This window comes from Micrasema longulum, unplaced genomic scaffold (genome assembly GCF_059751315.1).
Source record: "Micrasema longulum isolate JH-2025_06_02 unplaced genomic scaffold, ASM5975131v1 h1tg000101l, whole genome shotgun sequence".
In the NCBI taxonomy this organism is placed as follows: Eukaryota; Metazoa; Arthropoda; class Insecta; order Trichoptera; family Brachycentridae; genus Micrasema; species Micrasema longulum.
Window position 1 is genome coordinate 489,254 of NW_028277307.1, and position 23,969 is coordinate 513,222.

At 34.6% G+C, this 23,969-nt stretch overlaps 2 protein-coding genes across 2 annotated transcripts; one reads left to right on the top strand and one right to left on the bottom strand.

The window, feature by feature from the left end:
• Positions 1-1,228: 1,228 nt before the first annotated feature.
• Positions 1,229-9,833, bottom strand: mei-P26 (E3 ubiquitin-protein ligase meiotic P26). Its single transcript, XM_088237196.1, has 8 exons — positions 9,722-9,833; positions 4,921-5,139; positions 4,341-4,485; positions 3,010-4,264; positions 2,656-2,927; positions 2,197-2,554; positions 1,876-2,108; positions 1,229-1,791 (listed from the first exon to the last, which is right to left on the bottom strand). The coding sequence occupies exons 2-8, from the start codon at positions 5,055-5,057 to the stop codon at positions 1,687-1,689; spliced, it is 2,505 nt and encodes an 834-aa protein (XP_088093322.1). The 5' UTR covers positions 5,058-5,139; positions 9,722-9,833; the 3' UTR covers positions 1,229-1,686.
• Positions 9,834-13,111: 3,278 nt separating this feature from the next.
• Positions 13,112-21,306, top strand: LOC148284638 (exosome complex component RRP45-like). The gene is made up of 8 exons (XM_088237207.1): positions 13,112-13,350; positions 13,496-13,590; positions 13,762-13,984; positions 14,823-15,043; positions 15,384-15,614; positions 17,940-18,118; positions 19,040-19,243; positions 21,145-21,306. Exons 1-8 carry the CDS (start codon positions 13,285-13,287, stop codon positions 21,255-21,257), a joined length of 1,332 nt encoding a protein of 443 aa, XP_088093333.1. The 5' UTR covers positions 13,112-13,284; the 3' UTR covers positions 21,258-21,306.
• The last annotated feature ends 2,663 nt before the right edge of the window (positions 21,307-23,969 follow it).

Consider the following 23,969-nt stretch of genomic DNA (forward strand, 5'->3'; position numbering starts at 1 on the left):
CACTCGATAATCGACCTACAATTTTAAAAGTTAACAACAATGAAAAATAAATAACAAGACACGCTTGGCATGTGACGCATTTTATGCCGGCTAATGGAGCGATCTGTTGACGTCGCTACTACTGCATGACTAGTGACTAGTACTGCTCCCTCAATGCCTTCCTCCCCTACACACACATACTGGCACACTACCACAACTACACACTCAACCAACACGCAATATACGTCGTGGCGTGCAATCAGACGGTACATCTGCGCCAAGGCAACTTCCTTCCAACAAGTCGACTATATGTAGCAAAATGACTACAAACAGGTCCAAAACTTGATAAAACTTTTTGAGATAGAAACTCGGGAGGAAATAAATTATTAGTCTTATCAAGAAAGATTATAAAAATTCAGTTGTGGGGTAAATAGTATTTCTCGTAGATTGGATGATTAGTGCGATGCATGGTAAAACTATAAAATATTATGGAAATTTATCACGCGAGTATTCGCATACTATAACCACGAGTCTAAGGGCACAACTTATCCTGAAGATACTTTTATCACAGGTATGTTATTTCCGACGGGGCAAAGTCCTGTCAGATTTCGTGTAAATATTATTAATTACCACTGAATCGTCACATTTTACCTAAGGGTGCCCTCTAAATGGAATGAATAGAGTTGCAAGTACAAGATTATCAAACGGAAAATGAGCGCGCCAGTGTTTACGTCAAGTTTGAGATTGAACGAACATTTTACATAAAATTACAAGACATATCGGGCACCTAGAAGAGATTCCTAGAGTAAGCGGTTAGTACGGTGGCGGTGGGGGTGGGGGTGGGGGTGTGGGGCGGTGCCGGCCAATAAGCTCTACACACCTCAGACAATAGTCTGTCGACTCTCCCATCATTGTTCTCCCCTACCACTACTCACTGGCCCGCTGGTATTGGCCGAAGATAACGGACTTACTTCATCACTCGGAAAGATCTCTTCTCAAGTAAATCACACTTGTAACTTCTACACCTACAGTAAATTGTCACGATCTATATTAACAAAAATGTATGTATATATAGGATGCTCTCAAAAAAGAGTACACGAAAAAACATTTTACCTTAAAGACTTTTCAGAATATGGTATAGATATATTTAATGGACATTATATAAGTAAGTATACCTAAACTATAGATGGCACGTGAATACAACGGGCTCCCCGCACTGATATGTGCTCCCGCAGACTTTCCAACATTGTGCTCCTCCAACTGACATTACTACTAAACCCAATACATATTATATCCTAATTGACAAATGTAAATCATTCAAACCGCACTAGGAACCATATCTGCCTCTAAGTTAAATCAAGATGTTACAAACAAAAGTACGCTTACTTTCCGCAGTTAAACTAAGCTTTGGATTCACTTTACTACATAACTAAATGCGTCCTTCTGAACGTACGCGCGATGAAAATGATTTACACAATAATACCTAAATCCTATTCAGTACTTTGGGGGTTATATGACTTTTCATTTTAATACAAATTAATAAAATTAATCAGACCATAAGTGAAATAACATTACGGGAGTAGATGGGGGCTCTGCCCCAGTGAGTGCGCCAACTAACAATAAACAAAACAAAAAATAAACATAAAAGTAAAGAAATAGCGCGAGCATGAGATCTTCAACTTGTTGGCGGCAGACAGAGCTGGCTCCTCACACGATGTATAGCGTATTGAGAACCAGCACGTGATGATTATTCTTAGCCAAGGTAACGATGTAGCCCTCCGACGTTATCTTCAGTCCGCAGCAACGAGACACCTGCAACACCAATATTGCGTTACCCACTTGTCGGAGTGAGTTGGGACATCACCTCCGCTACTACTCTATACACCATTCACTCACCTTGACATAGGGGCACTCAAACTCTGTGATCAGAGATCCTTCGCGAGAGAAGACTGCCACGTGGAACTTGTTTCCGTGGGAGTCTCCGATGAGAACATCTCCAGCATCTGACACATCAATCCCATTGGGGAAGTTGGTGATGTTTTCACACCCGATGCGCCTCAGAAATTTCCCCTCTTCGGAGAATACGACCACACAATGTCCTTTGAAGTCACAAACGTAGAATTCCTTACCTGAAATTATTATTATTGCAGATTCATTAAAGCTTACAGTATACGAGAGAACTTATGATTTCTACAATGTTTATTTTTACACACTTACCACTGATTGCGATATCAGAAGGCTCCCGCATGCACTCGCTGCAGTCGAACCAACTAAGCAGGTCCCCATTCTCGGATATGACAAATACAGTAGGAGTTACACTGTCCACGGCGACAATGTGTCCCTGTTGGGTGACGGCCAGTCCAGCCACAATGTCGATGTAGCGCACAGCGATTTTCTTCAGGAAGTGTCCATTCTTTGTGAATATTTGCATACGCGAACGTTCATTGCCACGATCACATACCACGAATTTCCCGGTGGCGCGCATTACTGCCACCTTACGTGGATACCACAACTGACCCTCTTCTTTACCAGCAGTGCCAAAATGAAATTTATAGGTTCCAGTCTTTTCAAAAACCTATAATGGACAAATTAAATTAACCGATGAAAATAGTAGACATATTACGAATTTGTATTAAGTTTATCACAAACGAAAATTTTAAAATGAAAAATATTTACGGTAATTCGGTGGTTATTTGTATCTGCCACAATAATATCCTCTTCATTCCCAAGGCAGAACCCGTGAGGAGAATTGAATTGGCCTTTGCCAGAACCGAGCTGGCCGAACTTGAAGCGAATGTGCATCGGGGCAGCCTTGCTGGTACGGGGAAATGGCGAGGAGGAGGTTGCCAGGGAAGAATCTTCTAGCGAAGGGGGACGAGGGGATGTAGCACCCGCCATCAGCAGGGGAGGGGAGCGCCCGGGTCCAGTCTGTACTCCGCCATTCACTTCTGGAAATAAAAGAAAATTATCACACAATAATATTAAAATCAAACTCTCGCAATTATCATAATTTAGGTTGTTGAAGCTTACCTGTATTCAGTCCGAGTTTTGCCAGAGCTTGAAGGTTGTTAAAGGCGTGAGTGGCAGTTAGATCTCCAGCCAAGAGATCAGCCAGAGTAAATGCAGAAGTCGGTGGAGCCAGAGGGGGCAGGGGTGTCAGTGCGGGTAAAGGGTGTCCAGCGGGCACATCTTTTTCTGCCAGGCTAGCGAGCTGCTGGAGGTTATACTCCGCAATAGAGGACAGTGCAAGTGAAGGCTGCGTTACCAATGGCGATGATGGATTTAGAGAATATTCCTCAAAGGATGATTGCATGGAAACTGGTAATGGCGCCGGAGAAGAAGCTGCCAGGGATGATCCAGTAACTGTGTTCCCACTGTCCGCACTATCATTGGAGTCACTCTCAGTCTTAAACTTCCCAAAGTGTTCGAGTATTACACTTTCCAACTTCTCGAAGTTGGTTTCAAATTCCAAGGAATAGTTAACATCCAGTTTAGGACTATTATTAACGAGATACATTATCTGCGTCGAGACGACCTTCTTCAGCAATGCGATTTCGGTAGCATCGCCGCGTTTCAACAGTCGTTGGGTAAACTTACAAGCGTCCTCGATTTTTCTAATAGTCTTATCGATACCGTCTAATAAATCCATAACTTTAAGCTCTCTCTCCGAATGCAGGCTGTCTAGGCGCTGCACGGCGCCATCATACGCCATCTCCAGGGCGGCTTTACAGGACTGGTAGGAATCCCGGATAAGCGCACGCGCGTCGTCCCTCTGGCGCTGCAGGTCGGCCAGGGTATCGTCGAGACGCCCGGCGGTGCGCTCGCATTCGTCACTGCGCAGGGCGGCGCGTCGCGTGAGCGCCAGCAGCTGACGCCGTACAGCGGGCTCGGCCTCTTGCAGCCGCTCGCACTGGTGCGCCGCGCCTGCCTTGTGCCCGCGCGCCGCACACTCTGGGCACGCCGCCTCCTCGCACAGGTGGCAGTAATAGTAGACACTATCTCCCGGGTGAACCGAACAAAACACCGGTTTGTGAATGGCAGAGTTTTCTTCCGAATTTTTCAAAGTATCGAACGGCACCACCCTGTGATTTTCAAAGCAACGCATGAAGTCATGCGCCGAAGTACAGTTAGGGCATAGAAAATGCGAACAATCCGAACACCTGGCTACGGCCTGATCTTTGCTCTTGCAGCATGTGCACACAAGGGTCTGGTCAACTGCCGATGCGTCGATAATATTTGTAAGAATATAATCCGAGGGAAGAGAAGATACTCCCGAACTTCCAACCTGGAAATACTCATTGATAAAATAGTGTACGGTAGTATTTTATCAAATATGATTTTAAAAAGGGAATAATTTTTACCTTAGTGTCTTGCTTGCAAGTCGGGCACTCGATAATCCTATCAAATTTGATGGAGTCGCCAGCTTCATTAATCAGAAGCTTTTCCAAACAAGCTTCACAAAATACATGCAAGCAACTCAACACACGTGGATTGCATAACTTATTGCTGTAACATCAAATGAAAAATAAACATTTATTGGATGAAAGAAAATAAATAGATTGTGAACCAGAGTAAATATATTTTTATAACCTATTCAGGTCTTGAGAACTCGAAATTTAAAATTATTAAATAAAAGCAGTGTGTTAAAAATAATGCGGTAATTACATTAATTTATTTACAATGTTTTGAATTTGTCCAAATTTTTGTAGACAAGGACTGGATTCAACCCCCTAGGGAGATGTTAAAATTAACATATTAAAAATAACGAGACGAAAAACATTATAGAGAAGGAAATATAGAAGTCTAGGCATCTACAGCGCTTAAGACCTGTCATTGGCTGGTACAAGTGGATGTTTATTAAAAAAAAATTCATTCGTTCAAATGTATTTGTTGAAATCTATAATGTAACTGAAATTCAATTTTTAGAAATGATTAACTTACTCGCAAATATTACAATCTTGGTCCTGATTCCCGCCAGAGTCAGAAGGCTCTAAAGAGCCTTCCTCATCACCCAGCCCAACTAGATTGTCGGTAAAGAGGTCTCCATTCATCTCTTCGACACCATTCACAGCCATCATTAAAATCTGTTGGATTTCTTCTGCACGCAAAATGTAAAACTTAATATGCTGGCCCCTAGTGAGATGTTGACTTCTTTTTCACCTGCAATTAAAACCTCTTTTTAAAATGTCTTCCGAATCTCATAAACAACGGGTCAAATATTTGATAAGTGGTCCATTTGACATTATTTAAAGATTGACACAACTAACCTAATGAGGAAACTCAGTGCTGCGGGAAATTGAACATATTTTTTTCTTACATGCGGTAACAATAAGAGCATTCAATTGTACAACGAATGTTCTTTATAATGTAAGAAAAATTTATAAAAATGAACTACTTTAAATGACGTCATAAGTTCTTCTAAATCAACCAATGATAAGAGTGTTGTAATATGTTTCCGGTTTTCGGGAAGCCAACTCACCAATCGGGACAACTCACAAGAGGTCTAGTTATATCACATGCGGAGTAATTTAAAAAAAATTACAACACTTTAAAAAATCGTAACGATGATGATATGACAATTTTATTTTTTTTAAATTTAGCTTGATTAATTTGATACATGTTTTTTTAAATCACCGAACTTCTTCATGCACTCAGTTCTGCTTTTGTAATAACAGTGTGTGGGAGAAAATCCATGTTTATATTTGAAATTATGAATATGGATTAATAATAATTATTGATAGGATGATAGGTATTGCAATTGTTGGCAAATTTGACCCGAAAAGGACAAATGTATACAACGGGTATTACTTATAAACCTGGTATAAAGTTAGGCCTAGGCATAACAATACTAGAAGCATATGCAACCTATACTTATTAGCAGCAACTTTAGTGTATAGCATGTCCGATTATCTGACTTGATTTACCACCACCACCACTTAGATGGTAGAAACATAAATAGTAATTGATAACAACCAAAAGTATGTCTCGGAAAACACTAGTTTACTGCACGATTTAATATGTAAAAAAATGTGGAAGGCAAGAGTTCTCGTCTTGCGAAATCTCCCCCTCCAAGACAGAACCATATGACAATAGCGATTTGCTGGATATGTGTTCACGTGTATTTTCTCCGCCAAAAATACGAAAAAAATATTTTTATTATTTAGTTCATTCTTTAACAATTCCAATACATCTTCGTATAAAATGAACAGTATTTTTCGTAAACTCGATAGTAATAAATAACTAACTAACTAACCATCACGCCATTTCCCCAGAGGGGTAGGCAGAGAGGATAGAACGCCACACCACTCTGTCCTGGCACACTTCCTTTGCTTCCTTCACATTCATACATCTTCTCATGCACGCACGTCGATTATTCCGACTTTTAAATAATAATAATAAATGCCATTGTGTATTCATTTTTGCAGCACTCCCGTGTGAACTGTGTGGCCAAATTTTCATTTTGTCCCAGCGTTCTGTACTGCACGGTCAAGGCTGTTCACAGAGCTGGGATAAAACAATATTGTCATATCTTTGTATTGTCCATAAGTAAACAATGCTTTAAAATGGTAGAGAGAGCCGGGAAATGCAGTTTTAGGAAATGCTTTTTGAAATGATAAAGCAGGCAAGAAATCATGGACAGCCAACTTATTGTACTGAAGTACATTATTCAAATTGGTTAAAAAGAGGGAAAATTAGCAGTTCACAGAGGAGTCCTGATGCTGGCCCTAATGTATGGGATTGAAGTATAGAATTGGAAAAACAAGGATGAAAGTAGGCTTAATGCTGTCGAAATACGATCTCTCGGGGGAATGTGTGGTAAAATTACATACGATAAGTGCACAAATGTTGAGATCTGTACATTATGTAAGGCTGAGATGGAAATTATCAAGAAAATCAAGGAAGGAGTTGTGCGTTGGTTTGGACATGTAAAGAGAATGAACAGCGAAAAAACGTCTAAAAAAAATAATTATGCGTATGTTGATGGATGCAGAAATCGAGGAAGACCAAGAAAGACATGGCATGACCAAATCCAAAAAATACTCGAAGATGGACATGTCAAGTCAGAATATGCGCACATGCATGAGAAGATGCATGAATGTAGAGGAAGCGAGATCTGTATGCAAAAATAGAGTGATATGGCGTTCTATTCTATCTGTCAACCCTCGCGGAGAAACGGCGTGATGGTTTGTTTGTTTTTGTTTGTTTGGTTAAATCGATATACTTTTTCGCCAAAAGTTTTCCAGATAATAAAATAACAATTTTAATTTGAAATAAAATTTGTAATATGTACTTAAATGTCATAAAGTAAAACAGTACAAATCAGAGAAAATCAAATAAATTATATTTGTGGTAAATTTTTAAAATCTTGTCAATTAGTGTAATTGATGATGTGTAGTTTCCATTAGAAACATTAAGTTTATATTCAGTATAATAATAATAAAGGAAAGGATATTAAAAATCTCCAGGGTGGACAGAGTCCGAAACGATGACATTCTCCGATGGATGAAAAAAGATAAAAAGTACACTCCATACAAAAGACTATTTTTGTTTTTGGTGTAATAGGTCTCAAATGTTGTATTAGGCTTATGGTAATAAGAAAAGCAACAAAAAAAAACTTCTAATCTTTGGGGCGTGCCAAATTTTGGCGGTAAAATGGACTGAAAATTTAAAAAATAAGAAAACTCTGAAAGAAAAAAAAAAATGAAAAAACAAAGTTTTTAATTTTTTTTTTAAACATAAAATAAATAAAAAATACAGATTAGACGAACATAAAAAGTACCCAAAATAGCATATTGATATAAAAATACGAAATTTTACATGCGTTTTTAAGGCAGTTATTAGTTTATTAATGGAAAATAAAATATAATATAAAGATTTTATAGATATAAAAAGATAAATGCAAAAAAAATAAGCAAACAAACTTAATTTAAAATCTTTCTTAGAATTTAACGATGGCATCACTTTTTTCGATTTTTTTGTGTGGTGCATATTGCGGATTTTTTCCCCCAAGACATCGCATTTTTTCACTGATTGTGTGTGAGAGGGAATCTTCAAAAATTATCTTTGTTTACTCGTTGCACTAACACTACTGACGTTAGGGCTCGCAAAAGCGGCAGTTCTGTCAAAACGAGGTATGTATCGACTTATTAATCTTGTTAATCCTGAATAAATTAAAAGAACAAGATTTTATGATTCTTTTGCAAAAAGTTATTTTATTTTGAGTTATAGAGACTTCAACCTTAATCTGCGTATGCGAATTGTGCGATGCTTTATCTTTTCAGTACTTTTCTACAGCGTCAAAAGCTGAATTCACACCCAAGCAACCACAAAGAGAATTGAGGCATTCGAAACATGGTGCTATTTGTCAATTTTGTAGCTGCAAGATATTTGGTAGTGATAGCTTTTATATTATACAAATTAAATTTACTCTTAAATTATTTCTAACTTCAACTGTAAAGTCTAATTTCCACCCGCCTTTGCGCTCTGTAGCTGGAGGAACATGTTGTAATCTAAATTATATTTGTAAACATTTATTTTTACATATGCAATTAATTGGTAAGGGGAACTAGAATCCCAACCGCCTATTAACTCTATAGCTGCAAGAGGTGTTGGGATGTTTATTGTACAACATCCTTGAGGCGATTTTTACAAAAATGGCGCTATAAAAATTATCATGAATAACAACAATAATAATAGAAGAATGCTTAAAATATCATGGGCGGATCTAACTCTGATTCCCAACTAATAAGTGTTAAGACGGAAAAAAAAAGATAAATAATTATATTTAAGAAAAGAAAGGACATTTTACGCAGGGAGAGAAGTACAAAATAGTCCGTATCATTATTGCAAAGAAAAGTTGAAGAGAACCCCAGTGTAGGAAGTAGACATATCTCCTGGCTTAAAAACTTAAGGTTTCTCTGTAGCTCCAAATCCTTATTTAGAGCGGCTGCGGGCAAAGTAAAAAATGGAAAAAGGAAAAGGTGGCCAATGAATACAGCAGTTAAGTTTGGATGATGACAGTGCAATGCAAGATTTATATTTCATTTTTAGTTACTAGTAGATTTTCCTTTAGTAAAATATCAGTTCTCTGTATTTTACTAACGTACAAATTACAGTTACTCAAAATTCAAACATTGAAGAATGCTTTGTAACTTTTCAAATAAATAAGCATACAAACTCGACATTCATAAAACATTAATTTATAAAATTCTGATCATGAAAGTAGATATTACTAATATACTATACTTACAGTTAGTTAGTCCAATGATAAATTTATCATTTATGATTGCTTCGTATACTGATTTAACAATGAAAAATTTAAAATCAAATGGTAATTATTGATCAGATTTAATCTACTGAAAGTATCCTTCAAACTCCAAGCAAATCAAAGAAAAAATAATGTATGTAGACATCGGGATTATTGATCTACCCATAAATGCAACTATGATTGAACAAAATTGCAGAAAAAACTTAACTATCCTAGAAATAGACAATAATAAACAAGAAAATGAAATATTAAGGTTGAATTATGAGAGTTGTTTGGTGTTGGACCCCCCCATTCGCATTTAAAGGATTCATAACCTACTTGGAAAATTCTAGTACTGCGTAAAAAAACGATAAACTCACATTAGAAAAAACTAGCAACGAAAACTTAGATACATAAATATTGTCTTATCCTGTAATATTATAACTGGGGTATTCAATGCGACAAACGAGGAAAAAAGAAAAATGCACCACTTACCACGGCCATGACGGACAAACTTTTAGCAAATGGCGATTTTCGGTGTTCCCATATTAAAATATCAATAAGATTACCGCCAATTTAATAAATAGAAAAATAGGTGTGATAAAATTTACAGCTCAAATCTACATTTATAAAATCTGTTAAAAATATTTTTTTAAACTATAAATATACAAAATTCTGAGCTGAAAATTTGCGCTGCCTACTTCTTCAAAAATCCGTTGAATACCAAAAAATCACTCGTGTTATTTATGTTTTATAAAAACTCAACCAAACAAAATCACCAATTAAATTAAGAACAAAAACAAATTGAATGGCTGTAAAAAGTAAGTACTTACATATCTATAAACATGAGAAGTGGGTACCTTATGAACCGAATGAACGCCAGCGGCAAGCTTGCCTCGCGCGTCAGTGCCTGCACAACTGAGCCCATTTAATAACGAGGTAATTACTTGATCTTTACATACATTGAGAAATGGATTTTGTAAGACAACCTTAAGCGTTCATTTCAGTGGTTGGATTAAGGGGCTCCCGCCAAACAATGACCAAAATGAATGATCACCCAAAAAAAGCTTATGGTAATGGAATGAAGGTCGTGTGCATTGGCGTTATATACTACAGATTCATAGGATCCCGTTCAAATATAACTGCAGACTTACGTTGTTGAAAATGGAAGAAGCTTCGAATAAAGTAACCGAACCCGGGGAATCGCTCATCGCTATGCTGCTTCACAACAACGCCCGACCACACCTTTTAAGGCAAATGGTCTAGAGATCTAAATTAGAAGCTGCAAGATCTGAAGCTGGAGACTCTCAGTCACCCACCGTACCCACCGGACTTTGCTTCAACTGTTTTTTTTTTCTGAATTTGGATAACTTATTACCGTACCATATGTGGAAAAAATATGTCAAAACAGTATAAATAACATGGGACAATGTTTTGATTAATTTTCATACAAAAAGTAGTTTCATTCAGATTTAATTTATTTTCAATTGAACTACAACCTGAATTTTAATTTATATTTTATAGTAAAAATCAGTGCCATGAGCAATTTACTTCAGGTACCTAATGTTATACGGACACACGGCGCATCCAATAATCACAAAAATGGAATCAAATTATATGAATTCACCCAAAACCCACTACTTACCACAGACCCTGTTTTGTTATTTTTGCGGTTTGATTTAAAAAAAAAAAATTTCGCTTGATTACTTATAAAAAAAATGTTAGTTTATATGCGAAACTGAAAAAGACACAAGAATTTTTAAGCTGTTTCGGGAAAGGGATGGGTGCTATATGGTGCACACTGTACTTAAAACATAAGATTCAGTATTTTAGTTTTTAAAAATGTACATGGAAGGATTTACTTCCCTACTTGGTTTCTGGAATAACACACCTATCTTCTTATGTATTAATATTTCATTTTATAGAAATGATTGATTGTGTCTGTCTTGTATGGGCACGTTTCACACGTATCACGCTAATCCACTCGGTCCAATAAACTTGAGGTTGGTGGATACTTTCATTATTTTATTTTTATTTTATTATTTTATTTTTTGGTTTGATTTATTTGATTCTATTCAGGGTTGAACAATTTAGTGGAGATTTGTGTGATTACCTGCCGTTTATAAACGAAATAATTAAAAACGTATAAAATTAATAAACTCACCCTATGTTATTTTATTGTGCCGTGCTATGTTGATTGACTGGCCACATTAGTGGATATAAATTTAAGCTCCATTATCTATGTAAGCCAGACATATTTTCTTCTGTTCAAATTCGTCGTTTAAAGATTGGGTGGAAATAATCAGAAATGTACAGTATCCGATAGGAAGTCACTGGAATCTCTGGACACTGGTGGAATAAATCTTTCTGTAGAGCGCTTTCTTTCTCAGTCTTACATTAATTATTATACGCCTACTGGTACGACAAAAGCGACGCTCTACAAAGTAGGCAGTTTTTTTTTTAGTAAGGCTGATGTAATTTATGAACATTATTGTCAACGCTTTGTGTGAAAACGAAAGCTGTGAAATATTTTGCGTACGCCAAATATCACAGTTGAAATTCTATTTAAATTAGTTTTATGTTAATAAATGAGGCCTGAAAGTACAAATTCCCTAAGATGTGACTTATTTATAAATTAACGCCCAAAGTGCTTTTACATACATATATGGGTTATAAATAAAAAATGTAAGTAATTAAAAATGAAAAAATAAATAAAAAACAATTGAATATACCAGAAACTTGGTTATTGCCGATTCAAAAAATTTAAGAATAATTGTTTCTTAAAGTTTGATAAAGTTATAGCAAAAACACCTATTTTTTTGTCATCAGTGTGCTAAATTATTATTATCGGAAGAATAGGAATAGGAAGTTCAGTATTATTTGTTGGTCTTGGTCTGGGCGGTGTTGCCATAATATTATATTATTCAATGAGCTATAAAAGCATTTTTATACGTCTTCTGGGGTTTACTACACTCAGCGTTGCCATTACTACCGATTTTTCGGTAGATCTACCGATATTAGGAGCAATCTACCGATCTACCGAATTCTGTTGAAACTCTACCGATTTTTATGCATTTCCTTGTTTTTTCCACAGAACAAAATTTCAATGCAAATAAAACGAATTCATATTAAAATAACGTATTGCTTGTTTGCTCACTTCGATTGCCATCAGTTGCTTATTTAAAAAAAACTGCTTATCTATCGTACATAAGTATACAATGAATGATAAATTAATTATGGAATTGGCTAGTATTGTTGAATATAATATGGTAAAATAAACCATGGGATAGAATTTCATGACATTATTGAATAATGACTGATGATTGTAAAAATGACCAGGGCATAGAGAGATAGAGAATACCCATCAATGTCAGGGCTTCTATGCTGCAAGACGCTTCTACCTGCAAAAAAAACTATTTATACCGACCAGGCTTACAAAACAGAATACTTGAATTTCTACAGAACGGGTATGATCATACATCATTGAATATATTTTATGGAAAAACATTTAACCGATGTATCTTTGTGCATAAAAAAAAATGCATTCATAGGTGACTTAGTGTGATTTCATTAATATGTATGCCTTAAACCCTTGAAAAGTTTATGTGGTTACACAAAATACAGTATTTTTGAAATAGAAATATCAACACAACCTCAAAGTAATAAAGAAAATCCGGAGTCGATATATTTTGGTAATTTACATAGTGAAGTCCTTTTGGTTTTTGATTGTTCATTTATCAAGTCATTTCGACTTTTTAAAGCAACGGCCTTAGACGAACAACTGTCAAATTTATTTTTCCCTTTTCCCCCCCTCCTCACCCCGCGAATCTACCGATTTATTTTTCTGAATCTACCTCTTTTCGCTTGATCCAGTCTGGCAACCCTGACTACACTTGACATATGGAAATCAGTCACACCAACTTAACTAGTTAGATTCCTCTTCCTCATTCCTCATGGTTTTCAAAAATTTCAAGTTTTGATTCGGCATCTGCATTTTTTTGTCCAGCAATGGTTTTCTTATCTTAATATTTTTTTCTGTATAAAATAAGCATTTATAAATGAAGGAAATTATCCTTTCAATTTGTGAGAAAAAGTTCATTCAGAATGCGATTGCTGATGGAACGGTAAGGATTATTAAAAAAAAACTCTTAATAAGGTGACAGACGCATATGACCGCACGACTTTTGTATCACTATATTTAAAAATTATATTCAGAAATATTAACTGTTGTTTTTAAGTTACCGATGTGTCAATAAAATATTATTTCAGAGGCTAGATGGGCGAAATTTAGATGAATGGCGAACGTTAAAATTATGTCTAGGCTCAGAATGGGGCAGTTGTCACGTATCTCTTGGAAATACAAAGTAAGTAACACTATTTTTTAAGTAAAAATATTTTTTGAATGACTAGTTGCTACTATTTCTGTTAGTTTTCGAATTCAAATTCAAACCGCCAATTAACTCCAAACCAATAATTTAATTTTTCTCACTATTTAACACCACTAACATTTATTATTATTTTCACACAAATTTCAGAGTTGTTTCCCATGTAACCTGCAAAGTCGGCTTACCCAAACAAACTAGACCAAATGAAGGGATTTTATTTGTTAATGTGGAACTCGGCACAATGGGTGCGCCTAATTTCGAACCAAGTAGGCAGTCAGATTTGAGTGTTTATCTAAACAGGTTGATTGAAAAATGTGTATTGGAATCTCGATGTATTGACTTGGAATCACTTTGTATCGTCGCTGAAGAAAAGGTATATTTATCTTACATTATTTAACAAGTATTGTACTATTCAATACATGTCTAAAACATGCTACCAACAATTAGATTAATGTTATAATATATATATGTATATAATGTGTTTCACTTACATTTTATTAGCCAACTTTCAAGGTAACTTAATGTACTAATTATATGTATGTTTTAAGAGGGTGAATGTACAAATATATGTTGGTATAATTTGTAAGGGTGTGTTACTATATCAGTGGTGGTGTGTGAGAGTATGTATATATTTTGATGTGCAATATTCTAGTTTTCCACAGTTAAGACTGCAAATTTCATCCTGTATGCCTCAATTTTGTGGTTCTACCGATAGCTTAGTATTTATATGTTATTACAAATAATGTTTATTTATTTAAAAAACTATGAAGCCTGTAAAATCTATTCCTCTGCATGGGATTTTCCAGTGAGTATTAAAACTCTTCTAGTTTATGTTGTTTTTTAAGTTGTGTTTAGTCAGGTGCATCGTGCATATTGTTGTGACCTAACGTAATATGTTTTGTTTACTACTGTAATAGAATTGATTTTTAAACAAGTATATGCGCGTTGAACGTGTATTCTAGTAGTGATGGCTGACAAACGGGAATGGTCTGCAATAATTGTTTATTATTATTTCTCATACCACACATATTAATCGTTTTAACAAGGTTGAATTCATAAGAGAGTGAATCTATGTATTCTATATTATTAGGTATTGTTGAAAAAACCGATAATTATTTTAGGATGGAGCTTACGATCTGTCATTAAGTTTAAGTGATCGTTTTAAACACTGCAACATAATTTTTTTGTTGAAATCCCCTCTTCAACTTTAGGTATGGGCACTAAGAGTTGACATACATGTTTTGAATCACGCCGGAAGTATAATAGAATGCGCTAGTATTGCTGCATTGACTAGTTTGGCTCATTTTAAAAGGCCAGATTTTACTACAAATGGTGATGAATTGATTATACACAGTTTTGCTGAAAAGGATCCTATTCCAATAACGTTACACCACTATCCAATTTGTGTGTCATTTGGAGTCTTCAACAATGGGTAAGTTTAATGAATCATCATATAAACCAACAAGCTACAGAAAGTGGCTTGGTGGGATTTTAGTTTTAGTAAATATAAGAAAATTGAAATGTTGAAAGTGTAAAAATGTATATTAATATTAACAAAATAAAAACAAAAAAAAATAGTAATTTGTATCTTTAGTAAATACTTACTAGTAATTGGGGGATTAAGGCTTTATGAGCTCCCAATATCACTGTGACTTAAGTCTATCGTGAAGAGTCCCTTTTCCTATACGCCCTTTGTCTTTAAAGAACTAAAAGAAAACTTTCAGTATATATTTATGAGATGTGAGTTTGATTGAAATATTTTTCATTTCCAGGACGATGGTTTCAGACCCAAATTTGTCTGAAGAAACGGTGTGTAACAACTCTGGTGCCATCTTGGTTATTGGAATGAATCCCTACAGAGAGGTGTGCCTTATAGATTTAACCGGTTCGGCCGTTACATCGGGACCAAATCTAATATATAAAGCAACACAAAAAGCTACCGGCCGTGTACAATACATTGTAAAAGAAATCAAAAGTCTTTTGCTTGATGATGAAAAGATAAGGTGTGTTTTCTTTTGACTTGTAATGTTTTTTTTTTGGCAAATATGTAAAGTTTAAGATTTGAAACAACAGGGCACCGTATTGGTAAACATAATGCAGTGTATCTTGATCTATCTATATCATATGTTAAATGAAGGAAGCTGATTAGTCTTACGCTTCAGGTGCCAGTCCAAAGACGATGAGGAAGTTCAGTGATCTTTTTATTTCTTAATAGACTGTAAGCCAAAACTTATTTTTAAAAATTTAATTTAAATGTATCTTATTATCAGCCCTACGAATTTTTAAAGTTTGTATTTCTGAAATTACTCTGCGTGTGACGTCTCAAGTCCTCTTCCATTTCTTCTCAGTCAATTCTGCCGATTGGTCTGTTGACTTGCCGTAAACAGGAAATATTTCACAACTCTCTGATCATTGGTTGATACCAGGGTTGAACCGTGTATAGAAGTGATTATGCGCAGCTTACCATTATATTACTAACCATAATATTTTTTTACGGAAAAAGCAAATAAATAATTACCATTTATTTTAAATCATTTCCACCGTTTGTATTTTTATCCTAATATAAATATTAATAAAGCGCGCCCAGCGCCTGCGGTGAGCCAAGAAACTAGTTGATTATTCCAGCTTATTTTTCATACAAATAAGTATACTATATTTTGAATGTCTTAACCCCAGTGCGGGTTTTTTCTCCTAGATTAAACATGCAGATTACACAAATTATTTGAAGATTCTTGATTTGGAAAACAGTATTTCAAACATTGTTTCTTAAGGGCTATTTTTCTTTGAGATGGTACTTTTGACATAAGATCATAATTACTTTCATGCGTCATATTGCAGGACATATAGCGCTCGACGCGGCCGTTTATAGCACTATTAATTTCTAGAATAATTCAGCCTGTTCACATTTCAATTGAATACCTAATGTCGACTGAATTCATAGTGGTATTTTTTATTTCTTTTTTAATGAGTTATGTATTAAATATAATATATCACGAAGTTACATTGTTTAAGTTGATTTCATGGATGAGAGTTGTTGTATCACACAGAACCAAGAAAAGTATCAATTTATAGTATATATTACTTACATTATATTATGCACCTTCTATGTAGGTACAAATATATGATATTTTTTTATAGCTTACCTGTAAATAAAATCACCATTTGCCACTGGTTGATACATATTAACTAGTGACGCCATTCAAAGTACTTAATTTTTATGAATATATTTTTTATTCTTTTTTCATACATTTTCAAGAAACTTTGCTGTTCAATTTAATGCTCTAATTTTTACCGCGCGTAAGAAAACATTTATAATCAATTTCCCTTAGGGCTGAACATCCTTAATAACTACTGTTGTGTAAAACCACTTTTTAAACCAATATTTCATGTCGACTGTGCCAGGAATCGAATCCGGGACCTCAAGCAACGTTTGCGAATACACCAATCACTACACATTGAGGCACACATATCCATTTGATTTTCTCTTCCAGGATTTTTGCCTAAGAATATCCTTGGAGTCAAAAACACTCATCCAGGATTCTCATTCTATTTCACCTACAGAACTGTATTCATTCGCTTGGGCGTACATACCTTATTCTTTTGTTTCACTTTATTTTATCGTAAATTTGATGGCACCTGTTGAAAACATCAATTTTTCAGGAGAGCCGATTAAAGACATTCAAAAGTATTGATTACACATACAGGGGTAGGCGCTCGAAGTGTTACCAACTTCACGCTGCTGTATCAACCAAACGGCTAATGACAGTGCGCTCATGTTTTGACATGTGTCAGTCTGTTAAATTGTTAATAATTCTACCGAAGCATATCGTTTTACGACATTTACATGTGAACAAAATGTTTTTGTATCAGACCATTTCATGTTACAATGATACTGGTAGCATAAAAAAATGCCATGGAGGTGGACATCCAAAAACAGCAACATCGGCAGAAGTGGTTCGAAAGGTGAAGGCCAGAATTCAACGTAATCCACGACAAAGCGCAGATCTATTGGCGAAAAATCTCCGTATGTCTGCTCATAGCATTGATGGGTGCATATTAAAAAATGAACTACGATTGAAGCCCTACAAAACACAAAAAGTGCAAGATTTAACACCTGTATAAAAGGCAGTTTGCCTAGCACGAGCAAAGGTGTTAAGCTTTATCGCTTTTTGGTATTGTTAGTTATAGAAATTAACCGAGTCCTGATTGTCTCTTATCAGTTGTAACCTTTGAAAATCATAAAATTGAGTCCATTTTACTTCATTCACTCAAAGGAAAAATACTTATTTTTATTTTAAGCTGATTGTTTAATATATATTTAATTTTAGAACATCTGGTTCAGAATATGGTTTTGCAAATGCTATACCCAGAAATAAATTAATGACACTGGCTGTTGACAAACTCTTCTTAAAACTGAAGAAATTTGACCTAAATATGGATGAAAACATGGAGGTAGTTAAAACCAATACTGAAATGGACCCCGAAAGTGATATTGATGAAGATGAAGGTAATTATTGATATTTTATAGAAATTTGAAGAACACCTTACTCAACCCTTGAATTCTTGATTGGTATATTCCATTTTCATCGGATCTTGCTAATGATTTAGATTATACTTCAATATGTAACAAGTTAATAAATTTATACAAAATTTGATGATTATTGGCTTCATGGGGCACCTATTAATGTTTCAAAGGCTAATGAGCTCTTGGTCTTGTGTAAAGATGTTGATGGAACAACATATTAATTTTAACTTTTGGAGCATACGCCTATATAGGCGTGGCAAGAACGCAACAAAAGTGTTATGAATATAATAGGTATAAGACTGTATATTGCAGTTATTTTTATAAAACTTTCATGATTTTTCAATAACAGTACAAGCAGGGTATTAAAAGGTGGTTTTCAGTTATCAAATCTACATTTCCCTGTATCGGAACACTATTGAACCGGATTGTGGTCCCGTGGCTAGTGTCGCGGACTCACGGATCAAAGGTTCGAGGTTCGAACCCCACTAGATATATATATATCAGGTTGGGAAAAAAGTAATTTAACCTAATATATATATAGTTGGATAATTTATACATATATCGCCATTTTTGTGGAAATCACCTCAAGGCGGCTGTACAATAAATAAATATCCCAACACGTCTTGCAGCTAGAGTGCATGGACGATTGGGATTCTAGTTCTCTATCACAACTTGATTCCCATTTTCTTATTTAGTTATTTACAACTCTTTGAAAATGGTCATCAAAATTGAAATATTTGCATGTATCATATGAAGGTTATTATTTATTTTCAAATAAAAATTATTTTTTTTGCAGAATGTGTGTATCAGTAATTAAAAAAAAATGAAACCGAGTTTATACCTTGTCACCTTAATGAGAAATGTTGAGGTATTTTTTTTCTTATATAAACATACACTTTTCAGATATGGCTGTTGTCACAGATAAAAACATGGCTGCGTTGGTACCTAAAACCAAAAATGGGTCTGCTAAATCTTGGGCGCAAATGACAAGCGATATTGATGAGGAAAGTGATGAAGAAGACGATAAACCAAGTAAAGACAAACAAGAAGAGGATGTTCAAATAGTTAAAGTTATAACTGCTGAAGATAGAATAGTTGCTAAGATCCGTAAGTGTAACCCATTTTCAAATGTTTGTTTTGTTTTTCTAGTAACAGATCCAAGTCTTATGGCAATGAAAGTACTTCCTCTATATACCCGAAAATCGTTTTAAAGATCGTGGGTTTTGCTATCGGCTTCATTCATACAAAAAAGCTTTTTTTTGTCAATAGATGAGTTGCTCTTTTAAAATTTTCAATTTAATTGAATTTAACTATACTACTTTCACCGCCCCTTTCTCTGTGAGTTTGGAAAATTATATGGAGGGCCTTTGTCAGATACTGTCATTTATCCTTATGTCCACATTGCAAAAACTGTATTTACATATCAAACTAGCCTATGTCCATTATAGTAATTTTATAAATTGAATAACATCAGATTGGATTATTGATTAAGTCTTATGGCATGTTGCGTCTCTTGCATAAATGTTATAAACTCCTAATTTGGTGATGTGAACTTTACGCAGTGTGTGAAGTGATCACAAAAAATAGCTAATGACAGGTCATAAAAATGCCTAGACTTCTATATTCTTTTTTCAATGATGCCCTCTATCTCTGTTGCTATATTATATCGAGGCTTTACGTATATTTACTTACTTTAGTATAGTAAGTGAACGGAGATATTCTGAATCAGGTAGAAGAATTTTTGTACCTGGGAAGTATGTTTACTAGGGACGGAAAGGCCGAGAAAGATATTGAAAGGAGGGTGAGTGCCGGGAACAGGGTGAACGGTGCACTAAAATCTACTTTGGCAAACAAACGTTTATCGCAGGAGACTAAACTAGCAGTTCACAATGGAGTTCTAGTTCCAATGCTAATGTATGGGAGCGAAGTATGGAATTGGAAAAATGATGATGAAAGTAGGTTGAATGCTGTCGAAATGCGATCCCTCAGGCGAATGTGTGGTAAAACGATGTATGATAGGTGCACAAATGTCGAGATCCGTGAAGTGTGTAGGGCTGAGACATGCATTACTGACAGAATCAAGAAAGGGGTGCGCTGCGTTGGTTTGGACATGTAGAGCGAATGGACAGTGAAAGAACGGCTAAAAGGATCTACGATGCAAATATTGATGGATGGAGAAAACGAGGAAGACCGAGAAAGACACGGCACGATCAAGTCCATCAAATACTCTAAGATGGACATGTCAAAAGTAAGAATAATCGACGTGCGTGCATGAGAAGATGTATGAATGTAGAGGAAGCGAGGTCTGTATGCCAAGATAGAGTGTTATGGCGTTCTATCCTCTCTGCCTACCCTTACGGGGAAACGGCGTGATGGTTTGTTTGTAGTATAGTACTGGATATCCCAAATTTGTGGATTAAAGTATCACTCGTCTTTTATTTATATAATAAATTACAATGAACTTTCATCAAGAATTTTCACTTACAAACTTAAATGTTGATTTAATGCATTCTGTCAGATATATTTGAAATATTTTTGAATAAAGGTGAAAGATGTTGATTTCATATGTTATGCTATGTCTAGAATAAAGATAATTCTTATAAAGCTTTAAATGCGATTATCCCGCAACTTGTTTTACATACTTAATGCATTCTGTCAGTAAAGCCTCGATATGTTTGTTACCTTTGGTATTCTTTCTCTACATTTTTGTAAATCAACATAAAATATTAATTTTTGTTTTGCCTGAACTGAATTGAACCTGAACTCTAAAGAATAACGTCCAAGGTTTTTACTATCTAGAAAGTTCTAATTCATTGTAATATTTGGAGTAAATATATTAATACTTTTATACGTAAAGTAGTTCAATTTTACTTTTAGAGGCTTTATTTGGCACTTCATACATTCAACTTTACTTTTCATTACTAATGACACCGGTTTCAGAACACAACTTTACCGTTTCTTTGTCAAGGCATTTATATAAGTTGCTTGTGTGTTTTTTTTCTTTTCAGATGTAAGCAGTGATAGTGAAGAGGAAGATGTCGTAATGCTGGAACTGGAAAAAAACAGAAATAATGCTAAGAAAAAGTCTTCCAAAAAGCAAAAAAATAAAACTAAAACTTAAAATACATCTTTTATTGTAAAACTAAAAATACACATTTTATTTTACTGAAGCAGTTTTATTCTTATTTCCTATTGCACTCGAATGCAATAATCTAAGTATACATACATACATATATACATCACATGATTCTATTGTAAAATAATGTTTTGTCAATGGATTACTTTATTATGTCCGCTTTGCTGTAAATAAGGTACTAAAGTGCACAGTAATGTAACCTCAGAAAATTATGGAGGAAAGTTTAAATGACTTGTAAAGACAAACCAATTTTTTAAAGATTATCTAACTCTAATTATAAATTAATTTATTGTGAATGAAAGCAATACTCAGATTATATGAAAAAATTTACCAGGTGGTAACTTTACCGACATTAATTTATGACAGCGTTTAGTTCAGATTAGAGCATTATAATTGTTTAATTTTTTCACTCATTCGCACATATTTCTTCAATCTCAATGGCAATAACAGATAAATATATGCACTCATTTCAGTTCAACTGTATTGGAAAACTAGCAACAACTAAGTTGACATGGTCTTGAAAAGTGTTTCCTTTTATTTTTTTAGTTGTCATTTTATGTGTTTGATATATGGAAAACAAACAATCGTAAAACGAAAGATGCGCAAAAAAATGCAACGTCAACTTTCTTTGATATTTAATCTTGAAAAGGTTATATAAAAGCTTTATATTCCAGGTTTGAAAAAAAATATATACATATATATATATCTAACCCAAGTATGAAATGATGTACTCTTATACTTATCAAAAAAAAAAAAAACACTCATGTAAAGTTGAAGAAAATCACATGTGTCGTTTTATGATCATGATGAAATATAATCTTCTGCATCTGACAATACATATTATATACACCAACACAATGAGGAACTTCAGCCCTACGGGAAATTGTATAAAGCGTTTTCTTGCGCGCGGTAAAAATTTGATAATTAAATTGTACAGCAAAGCTTCTTGAAAACACATGAAAAAAATATTTTAATAAAAACGCACTACTTTGAACGACGTAGATGGTTCATATGATACGAAAGCTGTGAAGGATATCCAGTTTGCTTACCGTAAACGAACCAAACGGGAGAACTGAGAGAGAAGAACCTCTGACGTCACACACGGAGTTATTTCAGAAATACAAAACTTTAAAAAGTTATAGCCGATAATACGATAAATAAAAATAAAATATTTTTGGCTTAGTTTAACAGTCTATTAACAAATAAAAAAACGCTGAATTTCCTCATTTTATTATTTATACAGTTTATATACATATAAGGGCTGGCATATTGCCTTAAGACAATTTCTTCCTACCTACCCAAACCGTGCAGTTTGAGAAAATTACAAGTGCATAGACATACTGAATCTTACAATTTTATACAAAAATTAAAAACAAAGATTAAGAAAAAAAAAATACACTAAAAATTAACACTATACTATGAAGAGAGGGAAGGATAAAGGAACAACTTAAATATTTAGATAGCATCTCTAACATTGGTGGGTAGATTATTCCACAATCGAGCAGCTACTACTGTGAAAGAGGAGGAAAGAAAATTAGAGCGATGAAAGGTTATTAAAAGGGTTCTCTCGTTACTGGAACGAAGAGATAGTCCGTGTTGTGATAGAGGTTGGAAGAGCTCTCAGATGAACAGGCGAAGTGGGATTATTTAAAATATTGTGAAGAAGTGAAAGAATGGGAATGTTTCTTCTATGCCTGATACTAAGCCAGTGTAGTTGCGTGCGATATTCGGTCATGTGGTCGAATTTGCGAAAATCAAAGATATATTGTATCCAAACATTTTGCAATTGTTCCAACTTATCAAGTAATTCAGAGTTAGCATCTGGATAACATACATACGCATAGTCAAGGAGTGGAAGAAGTAAGCTCTGAACTAATGTTTTCTTAACATGAATTGGCAAGAAGTTTTATAATCTTTTAAGTGAGTGCAAACTGCTATTAAGTTTACGACTAACTTCGTTAACCTGATCGTGCCACCCTAAATGCTTATGAATGATAATACCTAAGTTTTTGACTGAGACATGTATTGAATATCTGTACCATCTATTTTGAAAAGAGGAAGTGTGGAAAAATTCATATATTTTTTTACTACCAACAAGTACAATTTGGGTTTTTGTTGGATTTATGAGAAGTCCATGTTTTTTTGTCTATGAAGAGATATGCTCGAGTGCAAGAAACATTACTTAATGTGTTTCACAATGTCAACGGGTTCGAAATGAATATACAATTGCAAACCGGGTATGAATTAAAATTACATCATTGCATAAATAATATAAATTGTAAATGTACAATATTGGAAAACTATTGTACATTTGTAATAAATATGTAAAAAAAATAAATAAATAAAAAAATCATCGTCATATTAATGGTACATTTTGCACCCTCCATAAAAAAAAAAACAGTTTTGAGTTAAGAATACTCTGTCCCAAACTGCCATAATTAAAAAGTTAATAACAACCGCATACAGAGTGTATAATGGCACTCTAACATGATATATATTAATAACTGCCAAAATATGAAATGCGGCAGTCATAACATGTTTATTAGGTTTTAAAATTAACAATGAAGAAGTTGAGTATTTTTTTTTAATTGTATGATTTTTTTAAAGTTTTGTTCTGTCAAGTTCCCTTCCCCTTCTCAGTCAGTTCTGCCAATTGGTCCGATGACTTGTCGTAAACTAGAAATCTTTCACAACTCT

Coding starts and splice junctions, on each gene's coding strand:
- mei-P26 (XM_088237196.1), bottom strand. CDS start 5,057: ATGATGGCTGTGAATGGTGTCGAAGAGATGAATGGAGACCTCTTTACC. Junction 2,928..3,009: donor AAAACTCGGACTGAATACAG/GTAAGCTTCAAC, acceptor TTTTATTTCCAG/AAGTGAATGGCGGAGTACAG. Junction 2,555..2,655: donor CAAATAACCACCGAATTACC/GTAAATATTTTT, acceptor TGTCCATTATAG/GTTTTTGAAAAGACTGGAAC.
- LOC148284638 (XM_088237207.1), top strand. CDS start 13,285: ATGAAGGAAATTATCCTTTCAATTTGTGAGAAAAAGTTCATTCAGAAT. Junction 13,591..13,761: donor GTATCTCTTGGAAATACAAA/GTAAGTAACACT, acceptor CACAAATTTCAG/AGTTGTTTCCCATGTAACCT. Junction 19,244..21,144: donor TAGAATAGTTGCTAAGATCC/GTAAGTGTAACC, acceptor TTTTCTTTTCAG/ATGTAAGCAGTGATAGTGAA.